This window comes from Melanotaenia boesemani, chromosome 8 (genome assembly GCF_017639745.1).
Source record: "Melanotaenia boesemani isolate fMelBoe1 chromosome 8, fMelBoe1.pri, whole genome shotgun sequence".
Lineage (NCBI taxonomy): Eukaryota > Metazoa > Chordata > Actinopteri > Atheriniformes > Melanotaeniidae > Melanotaenia > Melanotaenia boesemani.
In genome coordinates, this window is record NC_055689.1 from 27877398 (window position 1) to 27895124 (window position 17727).

General features: G+C 38.4%; 4 protein-coding genes across 8 annotated transcripts in view; all 4 read left to right on the forward strand.

Annotated features, from left to right (window-relative positions):
- Nucleotides 1–17727, forward strand: part of LOC121644175 (acyl-coenzyme A thioesterase 1-like) — a 20559-nt gene continuing 2832 nt past the window's right edge. The window contains exons 1-5 of one of the 4 annotated variants that reach the window (XM_041991938.1): nt 1–44; nt 680–755; nt 1407–1862; nt 2650–2837; nt 3691–5563. In XM_041991938.1, the coding sequence (XP_041847872.1) occupies nt 1412–1862; nt 2650–2837; nt 3691–4299 (1248 nt within the window). In that variant the 5' untranslated portion in view covers nt 1–44; nt 680–755; nt 1407–1411 and the 3' untranslated portion in view covers nt 4300–5563. Of the gene's footprint in view, nt 45–503; nt 563–669; nt 756–1406; nt 1863–2649; nt 2838–3690; nt 5565–17727 lie in introns of those variants that run through there. The other 3 variants (XM_041991937.1, XR_006011238.1, XM_041991939.1) reach the window with 3 other exon arrangements.
- On the forward strand, nt 5816–10023 carry LOC121644174 (acyl-coenzyme A thioesterase 1-like). Of its 2 annotated transcripts, none has more exons than XM_041991935.1 (4): nt 5816–5881; nt 7651–8113; nt 8517–8719; nt 8915–10023. In XM_041991935.1, the coding sequence occupies exons 1-4, from the start codon at nt 5843–5845 to the stop codon at nt 9521–9523; spliced, it is 1314 nt and encodes a 437-aa protein (XP_041847869.1). In that variant the 5' UTR covers nt 5816–5842; the 3' UTR covers nt 9524–10023. The 2 variants fall into 2 exon arrangements, with proteins under 2 accessions (XP_041847869.1, XP_041847870.1); XM_041991936.1 differs by lacking the exon at nt 5816–5881 and adding an exon at nt 6015–6130 and having other exon boundaries at nt 8915–10021.
- The window catches only part of LOC121644176 (acyl-coenzyme A thioesterase 1-like), a 10239-nt gene continuing 1864 nt past the window's right edge, over nt 9353–17727 (forward strand). Inside the window, exons 1-2 of the mRNA XM_041991940.1 lie at nt 9353–9484; nt 16047–16502. Coding sequence (XP_041847874.1) covers nt 16052–16502 — 451 coding nt within the window. The 5' untranslated portion in view covers nt 9353–9484; nt 16047–16051. The remainder of the gene's footprint in view (nt 9485–16046; nt 16503–17727) is intronic.
- The window catches only part of LOC121644177 (acyl-coenzyme A thioesterase 1-like), a 20687-nt gene continuing 17661 nt past the window's right edge, over nt 14702–17727 (forward strand). Inside the window, exon 1 of the mRNA XM_041991942.1 lies at nt 14702–14863. The gene's annotated coding sequence lies outside the window, so the exon portion shown is untranslated. The remainder of the gene's footprint in view (nt 14864–17727) is intronic.

Below are 17727 nucleotides of genomic sequence, written 5' to 3' on the forward strand. Positions count from 1 at the left end.
TTTGTCATACAACACTTCGATCAGATAAACAAGTTGGTGAACAGGTGAGTGTAACATTTAAGATCTGTCAGAATTAACTGCTTAACGGTGATAATTGAAAAGTTTGGAGTGTTTTAATGCAACATTTTATTTCTTTTTACAGCTAGACATAATAATAAAGGAGTTCTTATTAATTTTAAGTGATTGTGTGTAATTAATGATAAATGTAAAGCATAACCAGCCCAAATTAACGTTTTGATTAAAATCTTTCAAAATCACTTACAGTCAAATAACGTATAAGATGATAAACACATCGCTACTAGAAAACACTACATTCATATGTGTACTATATGAAACATTACCCAAAGACTGACTTTTACTTTTTTGTCAAATTTTTGCTTTAACCTACTTGTTTAAGTTAAAAAAAAATTATCTTTGTTTTTATATTTAAAATATTTTACTTAGCTGAGCTTGGAGTTTGTTTCCAGCGCCCTCTGTTGGACGTAACCTGAAGCTGCACAAAGCTACATTCACGGACACCATTTACAACACATACGCTAAAGCACGTTCAGCTTTGCACTAGGTTAGCTCGAAGTACTTTTTGCTTGTTTTCTGAGCGGCGTAAAGATATACTTATTCTTTGTATACTGTATACTTTGTTTATATCAAAGAAGTAACAGAGTTGAATCATGTTTCATAGGTAGCGTGCACACGTCGGGAACGCGCCTTGCATTGCCAGTGAGTCCGGACTTTTTAACTTGGATCCTTCCTGCTCGGTTAGTTGTGCGCTTTGTTTTTCAGATAGTATTTTAATCGTCTAAACGGTGATCTGAATTATATCTTGGGATTACTCAAATTTTATACAACTTTATTTCAGATTCACTAATACTGATTTTAATCTTGTTTCTGCTTAAGTCAACCGTGTATATTCGCACTCAGGCTTTGCAACCATTACAACTCTGTTTTTTATTTTGATTTTTTTCTAGCATTAAAACATACTTTTAGTTTAATTATGACGAAGTATGCCTCTGCACTGCATTAAGAAAGTTTGGCCAGAAACCTGCACAATTCATTGCTAACCTTTACCCTATATACTGTGTGTCAGCAGCACTCCTGTTTGTCCTTTCAATCGCCTCAGTTTTTTTTTTTTTAATAACCAAATAGTTGGAAATTTTAGAGTCTGTTGATTTGTATTTTGATACATTTCTCCATACACTGTAAATGTGGCATACTGTTGGCCTTTGTGCTTCCTTTGTTATATTCACAAATATCTAGTTTACCCACATCAGTTTCCACTTGCAGAATTAATCATTAGTTGTTTTATTATTATTATTACTTTAATGATTATTATTGTTGTTGTTATCTTACAATTACATACCCCCCCCCCCCCCCCCCCCCCCCTTTTTTTTTTTTTTTTCTTTTTACAGAAGAAATGGCCTCCCAAGTCAGACTGAGGCTGCTGCCACATGCCAGGTGTTTATTTGACGAGCCCATTCAGGTGAAGGTCGCTGGGTTGAGGTCGAAGCAGATGGTCACCATGAAAGCCAGGTCCACCGATGAGCGAGGAGTTGTGTTCAGCTCCTCGGCCACCTACAGAGCTGATGGCAGCGGAGAGATTGACCTAGACAGAGACCCATCACTCAGTGGGAGCTATGCTGGAGTAGAACCTATGGGTCTGCTGAGGTCACTGAAGGCGGACACCTTGCACCAATACTTTTTTAAGAACAAAGCTTTAGACCCTTTCACTGTGAAGTTCTCTGTACATGAGGAAGAGGGCAGGGTGCTGGCAGAGGCAACTAATGAGAGGATTCTGATGGGAAATGGGGTCAGTCGGGTTTCTGTCAAAGAGGGGAACATTCGTGGAGTGCTCTTTATTCCTCCAGGTACTGTAGTTAGTCCCTCATTACAGCCACACAAATGATTTTTGAACATATACTAATAGCACTTATTTATCAAACAACAGTAAAAATAAATTCATGCCCATCGGAACTTTTACTAACTTGCCAAACAACTGGTGTAACCAACTGGCTCAGTAAGTTAAGCCATTAAGTGCAACATAAAAGCAAATATTCAGCCTTAATAAATCCAAAATTAATCTCAATGAATTGCAAAAATAAGTGCTTATCATAAGAACTGACTTTAGTCTCTTAGAGGATGCAACTACAACCCCGAATAAGAAATACTTGGTGACACAGTATAAAAAACTGAATGATTTCTACATTTACTTGATTTCTGTTTAATTGAAGACAGTTTGAACCCAAGATATTTCATGGTTCTCCTCAAAATAATTTCATATGACAATATACAGTGTAAAAGATGGGCATTAAGAATAGCTCCTAACAAAGTGTCTTTGGTGGTATTTTGTCCAGATTTGTGTTGTTTTTGTGGTTACTGCCTCTGCAACAAATCATGGTTAAAGTCACCTGGTCAAAGTATTTTTTTAACTCTATTATTAGCCTTAGATTGCCCCAGTTCCAGCTTTTTGGGGAATTTATTTCAGGCCTGACATGTGAAAATGGATGCATATCAACCAAAGAAATTAACTTAGGTTTGTGCAGGCAGCAAAGAAATAAAATGAGTACATGTAAAAATGAATGAGCGTGTAGAATTATGTAGAATTTTTATTTAGAAAAAAACTGTATAAAATTTAACCTTTATTCTGTTTTCCAGGAGAGGGTCCGTTTCCTGCTGTGATGGATCTGTGCACCTTCATGTCTGAGAAAAGACCCAGTCTTCTGGCCAATAAAGGCTTTGTAGTTCTTGCAGTACCTGTGTTCAGTGACAAGCCTGGCAACTTCGAAAAGATGCACCTGGATCACTTTGAAGAAGCAGTGCAGTTCTTACAACAACTGCCTCAGGTAGTAAAAATTATCCAACAACAACCTCTTAGTTAGCAGAAGATCACTTTATGATAAACATGTGCTTTATTAGTTTAGGTAATATGCTTATTTTTCCATTATAAAGAGTTCAATGTGAGAATCAGTGTGCCAAGCATGTAGCTTATCCAGTTATCTTAGCATAGCAAAGACACTGGGGAATGGTTAACTTATCACTGAGCAAAAGATAATTAAACACTGAACTCATCAGTGTCTGTCCTTGTTATTAATTAGTATGCTTTAATATTGTTATTTGAAATCAAAATATCAAAGAATAACCAGTTTTTATGGCATTTCCCTTTTGTGGCAGATCCTAGATATCCTGTCCTAGATAAATTTGTGATGAGTAGCTACTTAATGCAAACAGAAAGGTGTTAAATTACTATTTATTGTTTGTTGAGTTTTGTTTATTTGTGTTTCCATTTATTGTTAAGGTTTACTATTTTCTGCATCATTTTCTCTTTTATTTACTGTGTTTGTCCTTTTTGTCTCCCAGCATTTGTCTCAGCTGCTTCCACATGTACCTTATTAGCTATAAGTCACTTCATGTTTCAAGGGCCTAAGTCCTACAGGTTTTATATGTTTCCCTGCTTCAACAGACCTGATTTAGATTGAATGGATCTGCCCAAAAACTTGCTGACAAGTACAGCACATATCTGTTAATGACCCGTTGACTTAATTCCAATGTTTTGAAGCAGGGAAACGTCTAAACCTGCAGGACATTGGCCCACAAGGGCTGGAAATGGACATCCCTCCTATAAATCCTTGTCTCTCTGCCTCGCCTCTTTTTCAGTTTCAGTTAATGAGCTCTGCATCTTCTGTGTTTTTTTGGCAGGTGGGCGGTAAAGGAGTTGGCGTGATATCAAGATCAAAGGGAGGAGATATCGCGCTTTCACTTGCTGCTTTTGTGCCAGGTGTCAAAGCTGTAGTTTGGATCAACGGTTGCAGCGCCAACGTTGGCATTCCCCTCTACTACAAGAAACAACAGATCCTCTCTCCATTAATGTTTAACTTCAATGAGATGATTCCCACTGAGTCAGGTGCAAATATAATCAAGTATGCTGTTCATAATCCTCTGGAGGAGGAAAACAAGGGAAGTCTGGTCCCCATCGAACACTCCATGGCACATTTCCTTTTTGTGGCCTCAGAGGACGACCTGAACTGGGACAGCAAGGGGTATATGGATGAGATGGTTGAGAGACTGAAGCGTCATGGAAAGAAAAACTTTGACAGTGTGTGCTATCCTGCAGCTGGACACCTACTGGAACCACCTTACGGACCACACTGTCCGTCAGCTTTACATGGGATGCTGAACTTCCCTGTTGTTTGGGGAGGTGAACCCAAGGCCCATGCTAAAGCTGAAGTCCACCTGTGGAAAAAGCTACAGGAGTTTTTAAGAAGTCACCTGAGCTGTGATGCTACAGAGACTAAATCTAAAATGTAGTTATAGATAAATGAAAGAATCTGAGCAGATACTTGTGTAATTATGAACGACTGCTCAGAGTTTTGTAATTAATCAGTTTTTGATGGTGCAGAAAGGTTGTTTTTTTCCTGTTCTATTAACAAATCAATATTTAGAAGATAAAAATAAAATATCCAACTTACTAAAATATTCAGGCTTTGTTAAATAAAGTAGCTTGATGTTTGCTGAACTTACAAAATGATTTCATGTACCAAGAGATGCATTGGTGTGTCATCTTACATCTTGGTGACTGTAAGCTGTTCAGGTTCTAAGGCTGCAAAACAAGCCCAAATCATCAAACTTCCATCACTGTGCTTGAAAATTGGTATGAGGTGTTTGTGTTGAAATGGTTAATTTGGTTTTCACCAAATGTGATGCTGTGCTTTATGACTAAACGTCCCTACTATGGTCTGATGTAAAATGATGATAGTTTGGAAATGGCTTTATATCCCTTCCCAGATTGGTATGGAGCAAAATATTTTATCTAACATCATTGCTGATGTCTTTCTTCAGTTGCCATGTGTTAACACACACTTGAATGTTCCATGGTAGCTCACTTCCAAAACCTCTCCTGTCAGAGAATCAAGTGATAATGAGAGATTGATGCGTTTTGTTAACAGCATCTGGCTGCTACTAACCCTCTAAATTCTTAAATAATGACAACATGTAATCTGTTGGTAATATGAAGTTGTGTACTAATTTTAAGATCTATATTCTTCTTCTGATCGTATACATAAAACCTTAGAAATGAAAATATTATTTTCCACATGACTATGTATTAGAACATAAAAGCAATACTCTGTTTCCCTACAAGGGTTAGTTTAAGCTTAAATACACCTGATTTTAACATTTAGATTTTTTTGTATTTGTGGGATCATATAAATGTGGAGTTAAAAAAACAGATGTCCTGAATTGGGAAAACAAGAGAATCAGAGGATGAGCTCAACTTGGACAGCAAACATAAAATGGATGAGATGGTGAAGAGACTGAAGCATCATGGGAAGAAAAACTTGGACACTATGGTAACTGTGGTTACAGTGAAAAGGGAAAATTCGATAAATGTGTTTTCTAAACTCATGTTCTATAAGCTACAAACTTAGACAAATGTTTATCAAGTGTAGCAAAACTGTTAAAATGTTGATACAAACTTAAACAAATAGCATAAAAATAAATGGAGCTGAGCTGACACCACCAGTGTCGCAGCTGGGAAAGGTTGGAAGACCACTCCAATGTCCCCTTCTGACTGTAACTCTGTTTATGCACGATATTCTAATAAATTTACTCATTTGGTTTGTTGTCTCATATTGTGTCTGTCTAGATCCATTAACTTTTGTGACTTGTTTAAATAACATTTCTTTCGATTGTCAAAATAATAACAATACTGTAAAACAAGAAACTATATCTTTTGGATAAACCTCTGTGTACTCTGTAAGGATTACTATTATTCTTGCTGGCTTCGTTGTTTGTCTTATATTTGTAATATTTGTGTGTGTTGTCATCACTTTTGTCCACAACTAAATACATCATGACTGCTTTTTTTTTCTTTTCAAACGGAACTGCTGCGGTACGTAACTTTAAATATCACTTCCTGGTCGTCCTTCATAATAAGTTTTCCTAAACTCATCGATGGTGATGCTTTTATTTTGAAGAGGCTTCAAACAGCTTCCGGATACTGTATGGACAGAAATTAAAAGAACTTCTGTAACATTGGTCAAAAGTGTAGCTTTGCGACTTTTTGATTCTATCACCCTTTTAACCAAACGGTGAGTTTAATATAAAACAACGAGGAGCTTCTGTGCGACCGTTAACGAAGGTAAGGTAGTCATTTTCCCGCGTGGGTTGCTAATATGTATCCAGTGTTTAATGTTTACTACAAATCTGTTACCTCTCAGGAGTTGGAGGTCTCGGTGGACGTATTTGAATGCTAGCATATACGCTCTTAACTTCAGGAAAAAGACGGGAAAAGGGCACCAAAAGTTGTTTTTGTTGCCAACTGCACATTATAGCGATTGTTGCAGTTAAACTACGCGTGTATCCTACAAAGTCACGCTACTCTGAGATAACGATAAAAATGCGAAGTTCAAGGTTCCCAGTGACATGACATGAATCTTGGTGGTCGTGATAAATCAATGACATGAAAATGATGAGCGGAAAGAATGTCGTACTAACTAAATATCTAAGTTCAGGAGAGCAGTATCTGTTTAATAATAATAATAATAATAACTTTATTTGTAAAGCACTTTTCGAAACAAAGTTACAAAGTGCTTCACAGCATTTAAGAACACGTACACAAAGGTAAAACAATAAAACATGAATTCAAGAGAGACAATAAAATTAATTAATAAAAACAAATTCACAATAAGAAAGCCATTCTATAAAAGTAAGTTTTTAATTTAGTTTTAAAAGTGCTTACAGTGTTGGCTGCCCTGAGCTCCTCAGGCAGAGTTCCAAAGTTTAGGAGCTCAGACTGAGAAGGCCCGGTCTCCTCTAGTGAGGAGACGGGAGGGGGGGCACAGTCAGGAGGCTCTGACCTGAGGTGCGACATAGGGGGAGAGCATGTCACAAATATAGGTGGGGCCTACACCATGGAGGGCTTTAAAAGTATTTAATAAGATTTTAAAATCAATTCTAAAATTGACTGGTAACCAGTGTAGGGACGCTAAGATAGGGGTGATGTGTTCATGTTTTTTTTAGTGCCTGTTAAAAGTCTTGCTGCAGAGTTTTGGACCAGCTGGAGACGACTGAGCAACTTCAGACCTAAACCTGAGTATAGTGCATTACAATAGTCCAACCGGGAGAAAACTAGTGCGTGTATCACCTTTTCCAGGTCAGACTGGGAAATAAAATGTTTGATCTTGGCTATATTACGAATCTGATAAAAACAAGATTGGACAACCTTTGTAATCTGAGAGCTAAAATCAAATTGCGAATCTAAAATAACCCCCAGGTTACGGGCAGATGGTTTTACCAGACTGGATAAACTACCAAGGGAAGTGAGATTTTGAGTGACTTGAGATGGACCGAATAGAATTATTTCTGTTTTTGATTCAGTTCTAAAAAATTTTGGGACATCCAGACCTTTATATCGGAAAGACAGTTAAAAATGCGAGTGAATGATGTAACTGGCAACAACTCTGAAACATGGCACTAAGCCCCAGCTATTTTGGAGGGGGGGACTCATTTAATCTTTAATGATGCATCCTAAATAAGTCGCCACTTTCCAGTAATCATCCGTATCTCTTGTGTCATGTGTATCACACATTGTTCTCAGTATCATTACACTACTGATCAAAGCAAATTTCTAAATGGAGATTTTTGTTCACTTTTAAACAGGGTAGAGAAGAGATGTCTGCTCAAGTCAGACTGAGGCTGCTGCCGAGTGCCAGGTGTTTGTTCGATGAGCCCATTCAGGTGAAAGTTGCGGGGCTTAGGTCGAAGCAGGTGGTCACCATGAGAGCCAGATCCACCGACGACAAAGGAGTGGTGTTCAGCTCCATGGCCACCTACAGGGCTGATGGCAACGGGGAGATCAACCTGGAGAGAGACCCTTCACTTAGTGGAAGCTTTGTTGGGGTTGAGCCCATGGGTCTGCTGTGGTCGATGACAGCAGACACCTTGCACAAAAGGTTTCAGAAGACAAATACACTAAATCCCCACGTGGTGAAGTTCTCTGTGCATGAAGAAGAGGGTGAGATGCTTGCAGAGGTGACTAATGAGAGGTTTCTGATCAAAGAAGGGATCAGCCGTGCTCCTGTCAAAGAAGGGAATCTTCGTGGAGTCCTATTTACTCCCCCAGGTTTGTCAGTATATTCAGAAGATATACTCAGAAACAGGGCTTTATTTATTATAGACTAAATTCTGTGTTTTAAAGAGCCAATTTAAATTAGAACCATTGTGTTAAAAACCAAGTTACACAGTAAAACTAGCTTAGCACACTTTCATTTTTTCTAAAGATCTCCACAGTTTGTGATGCATTTGCTCTGGTCTTTGTGCCTCTTTTGGTTTTAATGTTGTGGCTGATCAGTTTATAAAAGGTTATAAATTATATAAGGTATATATCATAGAAAACTTAGTAAACTCAGTGTCAGACTTTTTGGACTGATTATTTGAAAATGAGTCTGTCTTTGCTACTTTTAGACATTGTATACAATATGGCAAAATATTTAATCTGACTTGACCCAAATTGTCCTGTATTGTAGGAAAAGGACCGTTCCCTGCCGTGTTGGATTTATACACATTTGGTGGTGGTCTTTCTGAGAAAAGGGCCTCCCTGTTAGCCAGCAGAGGGTTTCTGGTTCTGACTGTGTCTCTGTATGGCCATGATGACCAACCAAAGAACATCAAGGAAATCCACCTGGATTATTTTGAAGAAGCAATCAACTTTTTAAGAAAACAAGAAAAGGTGAGTTGACCAAAATAAATCAGAGAATCTATATTTAGTAGTTTGTTAGCCAGTTTCTTTATCTCCTGTGGTCAAAAGGACGAGCTTTGTACACTCCTTAAGATGATATATTGATATGATCTACAAAAGAACAAATCTGTGCAGTGTTAGAATAAATGGAACAATGTCGCTTCTAACTGGCTTGTTTCTCCATAGGTGGGCAGTAAAGGAGTTGGTATAATATCTCTTTCAAAAAGTGGAGATCTTGCTCTATCAGCAGCCTCTTTCCTGCCAAACGTTGAGGCTGTTGTATGGATCAATGGCTGCTCTGCTAATGTAATTTTACCCCTCTACTATAAGAAGAAACTTATTCTTCCTGCATTAATGTTTGATCCAAAGAAACGGATTCCTACTGAGTCAGGGGCCATCATATCCAAATATGCCATGCACAGTCCTCTAGAGGAAGAGAACAAAGCCACCCTGGTCCCCATTGAACGAGCCAAGGGCCGCTTCCTCTTTGTGGCCTCAGAGGATGACCTCAACTGGGACAGCAAGGCCTACATGGACGAGATGGTGGAGAGACTGAAGCATCATGGAAAGGACAACTTTGAGACATTGAGTTACCCAGGAGCAGGACACTATTTAGAGCCACCTTATGGACCGTACTGCCCCTCCAGCTTCCATGGAGTTGCAGGCAAGCCAGTCCTGTGGGGGGGTGAGCCCACTACCCATGCAGCAGCCGAGGTCCACCTGTGGAAGAAGATCCAGGAGTTCTTCAGAACTCACGTAAGCTGTGATACTGCTCAGGCGAAAGCCAAGTTGTAAATTCGAATTGGATGATAGAAAAGCTAAAGATCAGGGAAACTGACATTGGTTGCTAATGAACTGCATAGTTACACCGATCTGGCCTTATAAAACTCTTGTGGGTTTTCCCAGAGTGCAGTAGTCCAAAGCAAGACATTCACAGTGAGCCAGTAATAAGGTTATAGATATTGAATTCACAATCATTCCATTATCATATGAATGTAATTATTAGACTTGAATCCAGCTTCTGCTAATTGTAGTAATTTACCTGTATAAAAAGAGCTGAGTGAAACTAAGAAATAGTTTGTTTCATTGAATTGACTGACATTTGTTTTAGCTTGCTAGAAATAAAAACAATAAAATTTTGTGTTTCCTACTAATGTTTTAGTATGTATGCATATATACATACATTGCAAGTAGGAGTATAGAAATGAATCAGCGACTGTAGGAGCCATTATTTCTCTTCCTTATTTGGTCCAGGTTCATCATGGTGGTGGTGTTTGTTTATATTTGGAAAAGGCACAGGTGACTTGTATTCCCCTCCACTATTGGTGGCGGGGAAGGGCATATAGGCGTGGAGATGACAGAGCACCGGGTGCTTGGGTAACGGGAGGTCGCACGGTTTTTACCGCTAAACGTATGCTAAAACAACTTAATATCTGGACATATTTTACCATCTTATCATCACCTTTCGTTAGACCTCCATCTTCATCTTTTCCACCTGTTGCCTTATATTGCCATCCCGGACTTCAAGTCATCATTTTCTTTTATGCAATAAATGGGAGCTAACCCGAATATACCTTATCGTCTGGACATTGTTTCATTAAAGCGCGTTATAACCAGGATCCCCTGCACCCAGAGCGACTAAGAAAGGACAGGACCAGATAGTCGCTACACAAAGTAAAAACCGGACCTCAGGAATTCGTCGGAGGAAGGAGTAAAAGTAAAAACCGTGCCTTTTGGAAATTATTGGAAGCCATCTGTTGGGAAGGACACACCTCATTTGGAAAAGTTTGACGAACAACGCTGGGGCCTGATTTCCTGCTTCACAGAACTACAATCATTCATCCATCCATTGTCGTCTTCTCAAGTAAGGTCATGGTTAAATAAATTTGAGGCACAACTAACGTATGGGACATCTCTGGTGAGTGCAGACATCTTTATTTAATACAACGTTATGGTGTGGCTTGATGTGGAGCGGCCTCGTGCTTCATCTGGAGTTGATGTTTGTCTGATACATGGCTAACTAACTAAGGGCGGCTTTCAAGCAGTCACATTTCAAAGTGTGGATATTCAGTTGTTTCTGGTGTGAATACCTAGGTGTTTGTGGCTTTTTTGGAGTATTCTGGCCGAGCGTATAGGCACAGCGCAGCACGCCATTGTAACCTCTGATCAGTTGAAATGAGTGACTTGAACTGTGATAATTCTGAAACTGAGCCCGCGGGCATACAAGGTGAAAAGAGGCAAAGAAAGCTTCCATTAAAGGGTGCTGCTTTTGCCATGGAAAAGGTTCAAAAGGAAAGAAGCGATGTATTTAAACAAGCAAGCAAAATAAAAGCAAAAATAAAAGAACTTTGGACAATAAATACAAATGTTTTTGTGGTCAAACAAGATCTAAAAGGTTTAAATGCTTTATATGAAACTGCATCCTCTCTTCATTCCACCTTGTTAAATAATTTAGATTTGCCTAGCGATGAACAACAAAGGCAAAAGGACTGGTTTCAGCTTAAGAAAGCAGCTCATGATGAATTTGTAAAAAAAAAATGTGTATCTGGTTGAAAGAAAATGGGGTGATGGACGAAAATGACGTTGATAATGTTAATGAAAACGTTAGTAATATGGACGGTGGTGTTGAAGCAAATGAACAGTACGTTGCTGCTGATGTTTGTGTTAATCCTGAAGACAGTGTTTCGAATCTCTCTAGTAAGCGTTCAAGTAAGCGCAGTTCCGTGTCTGGGTCAAGCATGTCCTCGGCCCGTAAATTAGCTATGGCTTATCAAGCAGCTTTGATAGCAAAGGCCGCAGCTTTAAAATTGAAACATGAGCTGGAGGACCAAGAGGAGAGACATAAACTGGAAGTGGATAAAATAAGAAAACAGAAGGAGCAAATAGAATTAGATGCTCAAATAGCAGCCGCTGCAGCACGTTTGTCTGTATTGGAGAACATTAGTGTTGGAAGAAGTTCAAGTTCCGATGGGATGAATTCCTACCTCAACAAAGGGCTTAAAGAGCAAAGGTTTGACCCGCAGGCGAAAGAGTTTATGCCGAAAAATATTACCTCTACCGTTTGCCAGAGTGTAAGGGCCCCTTTAACATCCGCACCAGACGCGAGGCCCAAAGTTTTCGGCAACGTAAAATCATGTGCGGGAAATCAACCATTACATCATCACCAACCCCTAAATGTTACTGTTAAATCCAGCCCGCAGTTAAAAGATGGTTTGGTTACAAGAAAGGCCCAGTCAATACTTAAGTTTCCAATACCTAATGCCAGTTCTGGTCAGCCCACAGTTTCACAGCCACAACAAATTTCCCCTTCACAAGCTTCAGCTGTAGCCGACAATGCCTTCTGTAACATCATGCAAAGGCAGACTGAACTGACATCAATGCTTGTGCAGCAGCAGTTAGCATGCACTCTGCCTCAACATGATATCCCAGTGTTTGATGGTGATCCGTTGCAGTGCATTTCATTCATGACAGCATTTCAGCACTGTGTGGAGGAAAAAACTAATAGCTATCTGGATTGTTTATATTATTTGGAACAGTATACCAGAGGGCGGCCAAGGGAACTGGTGAAGAGCTGTATGCATATGCCACCACAGGAAGGCTACCAGAGAACTAAAAGACTTTTATTTGAGCACTTCGGAAATGAACATCACATTGCCACTGCATACATGGATAAGGTTTTTGCCTGGCCAGTTATAAAATCAGAGGATGTGCAAGCACTGCAGGACTTAGCCTTGTTCTTAAGCGGATGCTGTAATGCAATGACTGAGCTACAGTACTTGGAGGAGCTGAATGTTCCATCTCACATGCGGCAGATCATTATGAAGTGGCCTTATAAGCTGCGTGAAAGATGGAGAGCAAAGGCTTGCGAGATACAGGAACAGCGAGGCTTCAGAGCTACATTCAGAGACCTAGTCAACTTTCTTGAGCATCAAGTGAAGATCCTGTCTCATCCTCTGTTTGGAGACATCTCTGATGCCAAGCCAAGCCCTGTAATAAGAGGTACACAGAAAATTAAGATACCGTTTAAGAATACTGTAAGAGGTAGTAGTTTTGTAACATCTATTATAACTACTAACAGTGACCCAGCATCTTCAGACCGGACGCATGAGCAACAAAAGCAGTCAACACGTACGTATTGTTTGCATCCTGTTAGCACACATGATGAAGAAGGTGGAATATCAATAACTGAGGTATGTTGGCTCATCCTGGTAAAGAGTTCAGAGTAGAAATCTCACTTTTTAAGTGAATGCATTTCCTGGTTTGCAGGGATTTTGTGGATGCTTCTATACTGTTGGAGAAATGTTTCAGTTTACTTCATAATCCTGATCACTATTCAATCAAACCTTCTGGAAAGAATAAAAACAATCCAGACAATGCTAAAATCAGAGCTGGATCTCTCTGATGCTTCTATGTGTGAATAAATAAAGACTGAGGATACACACTACAGGTAGATAGTCAAATTTTCAAATGTGGCATTAATATGAGAGAAGCTGGAAAATTGAGCTTTAACTGAATGTGACATGAAAAACTAAGATTAAAAACAGTACCGGGTAGCAGCTTGGTAAGAGGACTGGAGCAAAGAGAGCAGAGGGAGAGATATTACATGTAGACTGAGAGCTGATTGGATGATAAAGTACAAGTGAAACTCAAAAGGAAGAAAAAATAAAATAAATAAAAGAAAAAAATATTGAAGAAAATACTGACAAACCACCGACGACTTTTAACTTCATAAATAAAGATATCAGCAGTCAGAGGGGAAAAATGCCAATGTGTTCATAAACAATAAGGCAAAAGGTCATTTATTGGGCAAGTAGTAGCCTAGGGGTTACAGAGGTGGGCTTGATTCTGGAGGACCTGTGTTCAAGCTCTTGGCGCAGAAACAGAGGAGAACCACTGTAGGTTCCTGAGCAAGGCCCTTAATCCCCTGCCCAATTGCTCACCAGGGTGCCCACATATGGCAGCCCACTGCTCTCTAGAGATGAGTAAAATTCAGAGCCTAATTTCCTAATTGGGATTATTAGATAATTATGATTATTATTATTATTACATAAAGAAATACGATAATGAATGATTTATAAATAATAATAATAATAATAATAATAATTATGACTACAAACTTTGTCACTGAGAGGAGAGCACAGGGGTCTGTCTGACACGCTTAATCCAAAGACAATCCGAAGTCTTTACTGCAGTTTGAGGGTGTTCATTGTATATAGTTGGACTTATCAGATGTTACATGTTACCTTATCAGTAAAACTTTTTGCGGTAAACTTTTAGCGGTCAACAGAAAATATCGGCACCCTGCCTCTACCCTCACTCACTTTACCAAGCAAACAAAAAACACCACAGGTAGACACAGGTGGTATTAATTAGACAATCACTCAGCTCCAGTCACACGCACACCTCCAAACACACACACCCTAGTGACAGGTAATAGAATAACACATCCTTGCCTCTACAATAATAATAATAATAATAATATAATAATAATAATATGGAAAGGACTAGCAGTTTTAAGATCAAACTGGCAGTTTATGATAAACAATTAAAAAATAAGCTACTACATACATTATTGACTCTACTCAGAAAGCCTTTATTGTCATTGCAAACCAGAGCATACAATGAGATTAGGGGGTGCTACTCTTTATGGTGTTTGCATCATAATAAAATGAATATTCAAAAATGTTAAAAATAAAGGCAAAGGGAGGAAATAAATAGAAATAAATTACTTAAAGTAAATAAAAATATGGTAAGTACTAAAAAGCAGATATATACATATATTTACAACTGAATGTGTTTAAAAGTAGCTGACTACTTGTAATACATGTTTTGTAACAAGAAATTTAGTTTAAATACAGTATGTAAACAAGACATTATTCACAATCTGCTGTTTATCCTTATGGCCACTAGATGGAGACAAAACCCCTGAAACGTGACTGACAGCTATTCTTTTTTATTTTTTTTCCTTCTTCTTTTTTAATCTATTGACGCCATACCAAGTGAACACAGATATTCAGGTCACTGGCAATATGATGCAGACGTTACATGAAACATGATGGTGACCTTAAACAGCCTTAAAATAACCTTTAACTTTGTCATACAACACTTCGATCAGATAAACAAGTTGGTAAACAGGTGAGTGTAACATTTAAGATCTGTCAGACCTTACTGCTCTCCATTAAAGGCGATAATTGAAAAGTTTGGAGTGTTTTAATGCAATATTTTATTTCTTTTTACAGCTAGACATAATAATAAAAGAGTTCTTATTAATTTTAAGTGATAATGTGTGTAATTATAGATAAATGTAAAGCATAACCAGCTCAAATTAACGTTTTGATTAAGAAAAAAAATCTTTCAAAATCACTTAGTCATATAACGTATAAGATGATAAACACATCGCTACTAGAAAACACTACATTCATACGTGTACTATATGAAACATTACCCAAAGACTGGCTTTTACTTTATTGTCACATTTTTGCTATAATCTGCTTGTTTAAGTTAAAAAAATTCTTTGTTTTTATATTTAAAATATTTTACTTGGAAAAAGGGAGCTGAGCTTGGAGTTTGTTTCCAGCGCCCTTTGTTGGACGTCATGTTTGATAGTTAGCGTGCACACATCGGGAACGCGCCTTGCATTGCCAGTGAGTCCGGACTTTTTATCTTGGATCCTTCCTGCAGCTGTTAGTTGTGCGCTTTGTTTTTCAGATAGCATTTTAATCGTAAAACGGTGATCTGAACTATATCTTGGGATTACTCAAACTTTATAAAACTTTCTTTCAGGCTCACTAATACTGATTTTAATCTTGTTTCTGCCTAAGTCAACCGCAGCCTTTACAACTCTTTGTTTTTTATTTTGATTTTTTTCTAGCATTAAAACATACTTTAGTTGAATTATGACGAAGTATGCCTCTGCACTGCATTAAGAAAGTTTGGGCCAGAAACCTGCACAATTCATTGCTAACCTTCACCCTATATACTGTGTGCCAGCAGCACTACTGTTTCTACTGCCTTTCAATCTCCTCAGTGTTTTTTTTTTTTGTTTTTTTTTTAATAATAGCCAAATAGTTGGAAATTTTAGAGTCTGTTGATTTGTATTTTGGTACATTTCTCCATACACTGTAAATGTGGCATGCTGTTGGCCTTGGTGCTTCATTTATGTTCACAAACATCTAGTTTACCCACATCAGTTTCCACTTGCAGAATTAATCATTAGTTGTTTTATTATTATTATTATTATTACTTTAATGATTATTATTGTTGTTGTTATCTTACAATTACATACCCCCCCCCTTTTTTTTTTTTTTTCTTTTTACAGAAGAAATGGCCTCCCAAGTCAGATTGAGGCTGCTGCCACATGCCAGGTGTTTATTTGACGAGCCCATTCAGGTGAAGGTCGCTGGGTTGAGGTCGAAGCAGATGGTCACCATGAAAGCCAGGTCCACCGATGAGCGAGGAGTTGTGTTCAGCTCCTCGGCCACCTACAGAGCTGATGGCAGCGGAGAGATTGACCTAGACAGAGACCCCTCACTCAGTGGGAGCTATGCTGGAGTAGAACCTATGGGTCTGCTGAGGTCACTGAAGGCGGACACCTTGCACCAATACTTTTTTAAGAACAAAGCTTTAGACCCTTTCACTGTGAAGTTCTCTGTACATGAGGAAGAGGGCAGGGTGCTGGCAGAGGCAACTAATGAGAGGATTCTGATGGGAAATGGGGCGAGTCGGGTTTCTGTCAAAGAGGGGAACATTCGTGGAGTGCTCTTTATTCCTCCAGGTACTGTAGTTAGTCCCTCATTACAGCCACACAAATGATTTTTGAACATATAGTAACAGCACTTATTTATTAAACAGTAAAAATAAATTCATGCCCATAGGAACTTTTACTAACTTGCCAAACAACTGGCGTAACCAACTGGCTCAGTAAGTTAAGCCATTAAGTGCAACATAAAAGCAAATATTCAGCCTTAATAAATCCAAAATTAATCTCAATGAATTGCAAAAATAAGTGCTTATCATAAGAACTGACTTTAGTCTCTTAGAGGATGCAGCTACAACCCCGAATAAGAAATATTTGGTGACACAGTATAAAAAACTGAATGATTTCTACATTTACTTGATTTCTGTTTAATTGAAGACAGTTCGAACCCAAGATATTTCATGGTTCTCCTCAAAATAATTTCATATGACAATATACAGTGTAAAAGATGGGCATTAAGAATAGCTCCTAACAAAGTGTCTTTGGTGGTATTTTGTCCAGATTTGTGTTGCCCAAAAATATAAATGAACTTTTACATAACAGGAGTCTAAATGAGCCTAGTCAATGGTAATGATACAACCACACACCATCACAGAGCCTGAATCATCCTTTTACTCTTTGGACTGAAGAAAATGGTGTCAGCTTCTCCCTAAATGGATCATGACTGCTGATTGATCTAACTACAGAGCACTTTTCCACTCTGTGGGGGTCCATCCCAGAGCCCAGGGAAGTCAATGTGGCTTCTGGAAAACTTAAAATTAGACTTCTTTTGTGAACAGTAAAGTTTAAAGTGGCATTTATAAAAGTAACTCCACACTACTCCTTTCCCCATGTAGTTTATCAGCTGTAGATGAGTGATGGCTGCAGTGTGGTACAATATGCACAGAAGAGAAAAAAATTGTAGTTTCTTTCCAAACTTTCTTCAAGACACTATTTTTAGAAATTTTTTTCTGATGTGCTCACTGATAAGACTAGAAATACTTCGCCCATCATGCTTCTTGCAGTTTCTGTTTTTGTGGTTACTGCATCTGCAACAAATCATGGTTAAAGTTACCTGGTCAAAGTATTTTTTTAACTCTATTATTAGCCTTAGATTGCCCCAGTTCCAGCTTTTTGGGGAATTTATTTCAGGCCTGACATGTGAAAATGGATGCATATCAACCAAAGAAATTAACTTAGGTTTGTGCAGGCAGCAAAGAAATAAAATGAGTACATGTAAAAATGAATGAGCGTGTAGAATTAT

Bases quoted from the DNA above. Each gene is read 5' to 3' on its own strand.
- LOC121644174 (XM_041991935.1), top strand. From the start codon at position 5,843: ATGACTGCTTTTTTTTTCTTTTCAAACGGAACTGCTGCG. The intron at 8,114-8,516 runs GTTTGTCAGTAT...CCTGTATTGTAG, and splicing joins AGTCCTATTTACTCCCCCAG to GAAAAGGACCGTTCCCTGCC. The intron at 8,720-8,914 runs GTGAGTTGACCA...GTTTCTCCATAG, and splicing joins TTTTAAGAAAACAAGAAAAG to GTGGGCAGTAAAGGAGTTGG.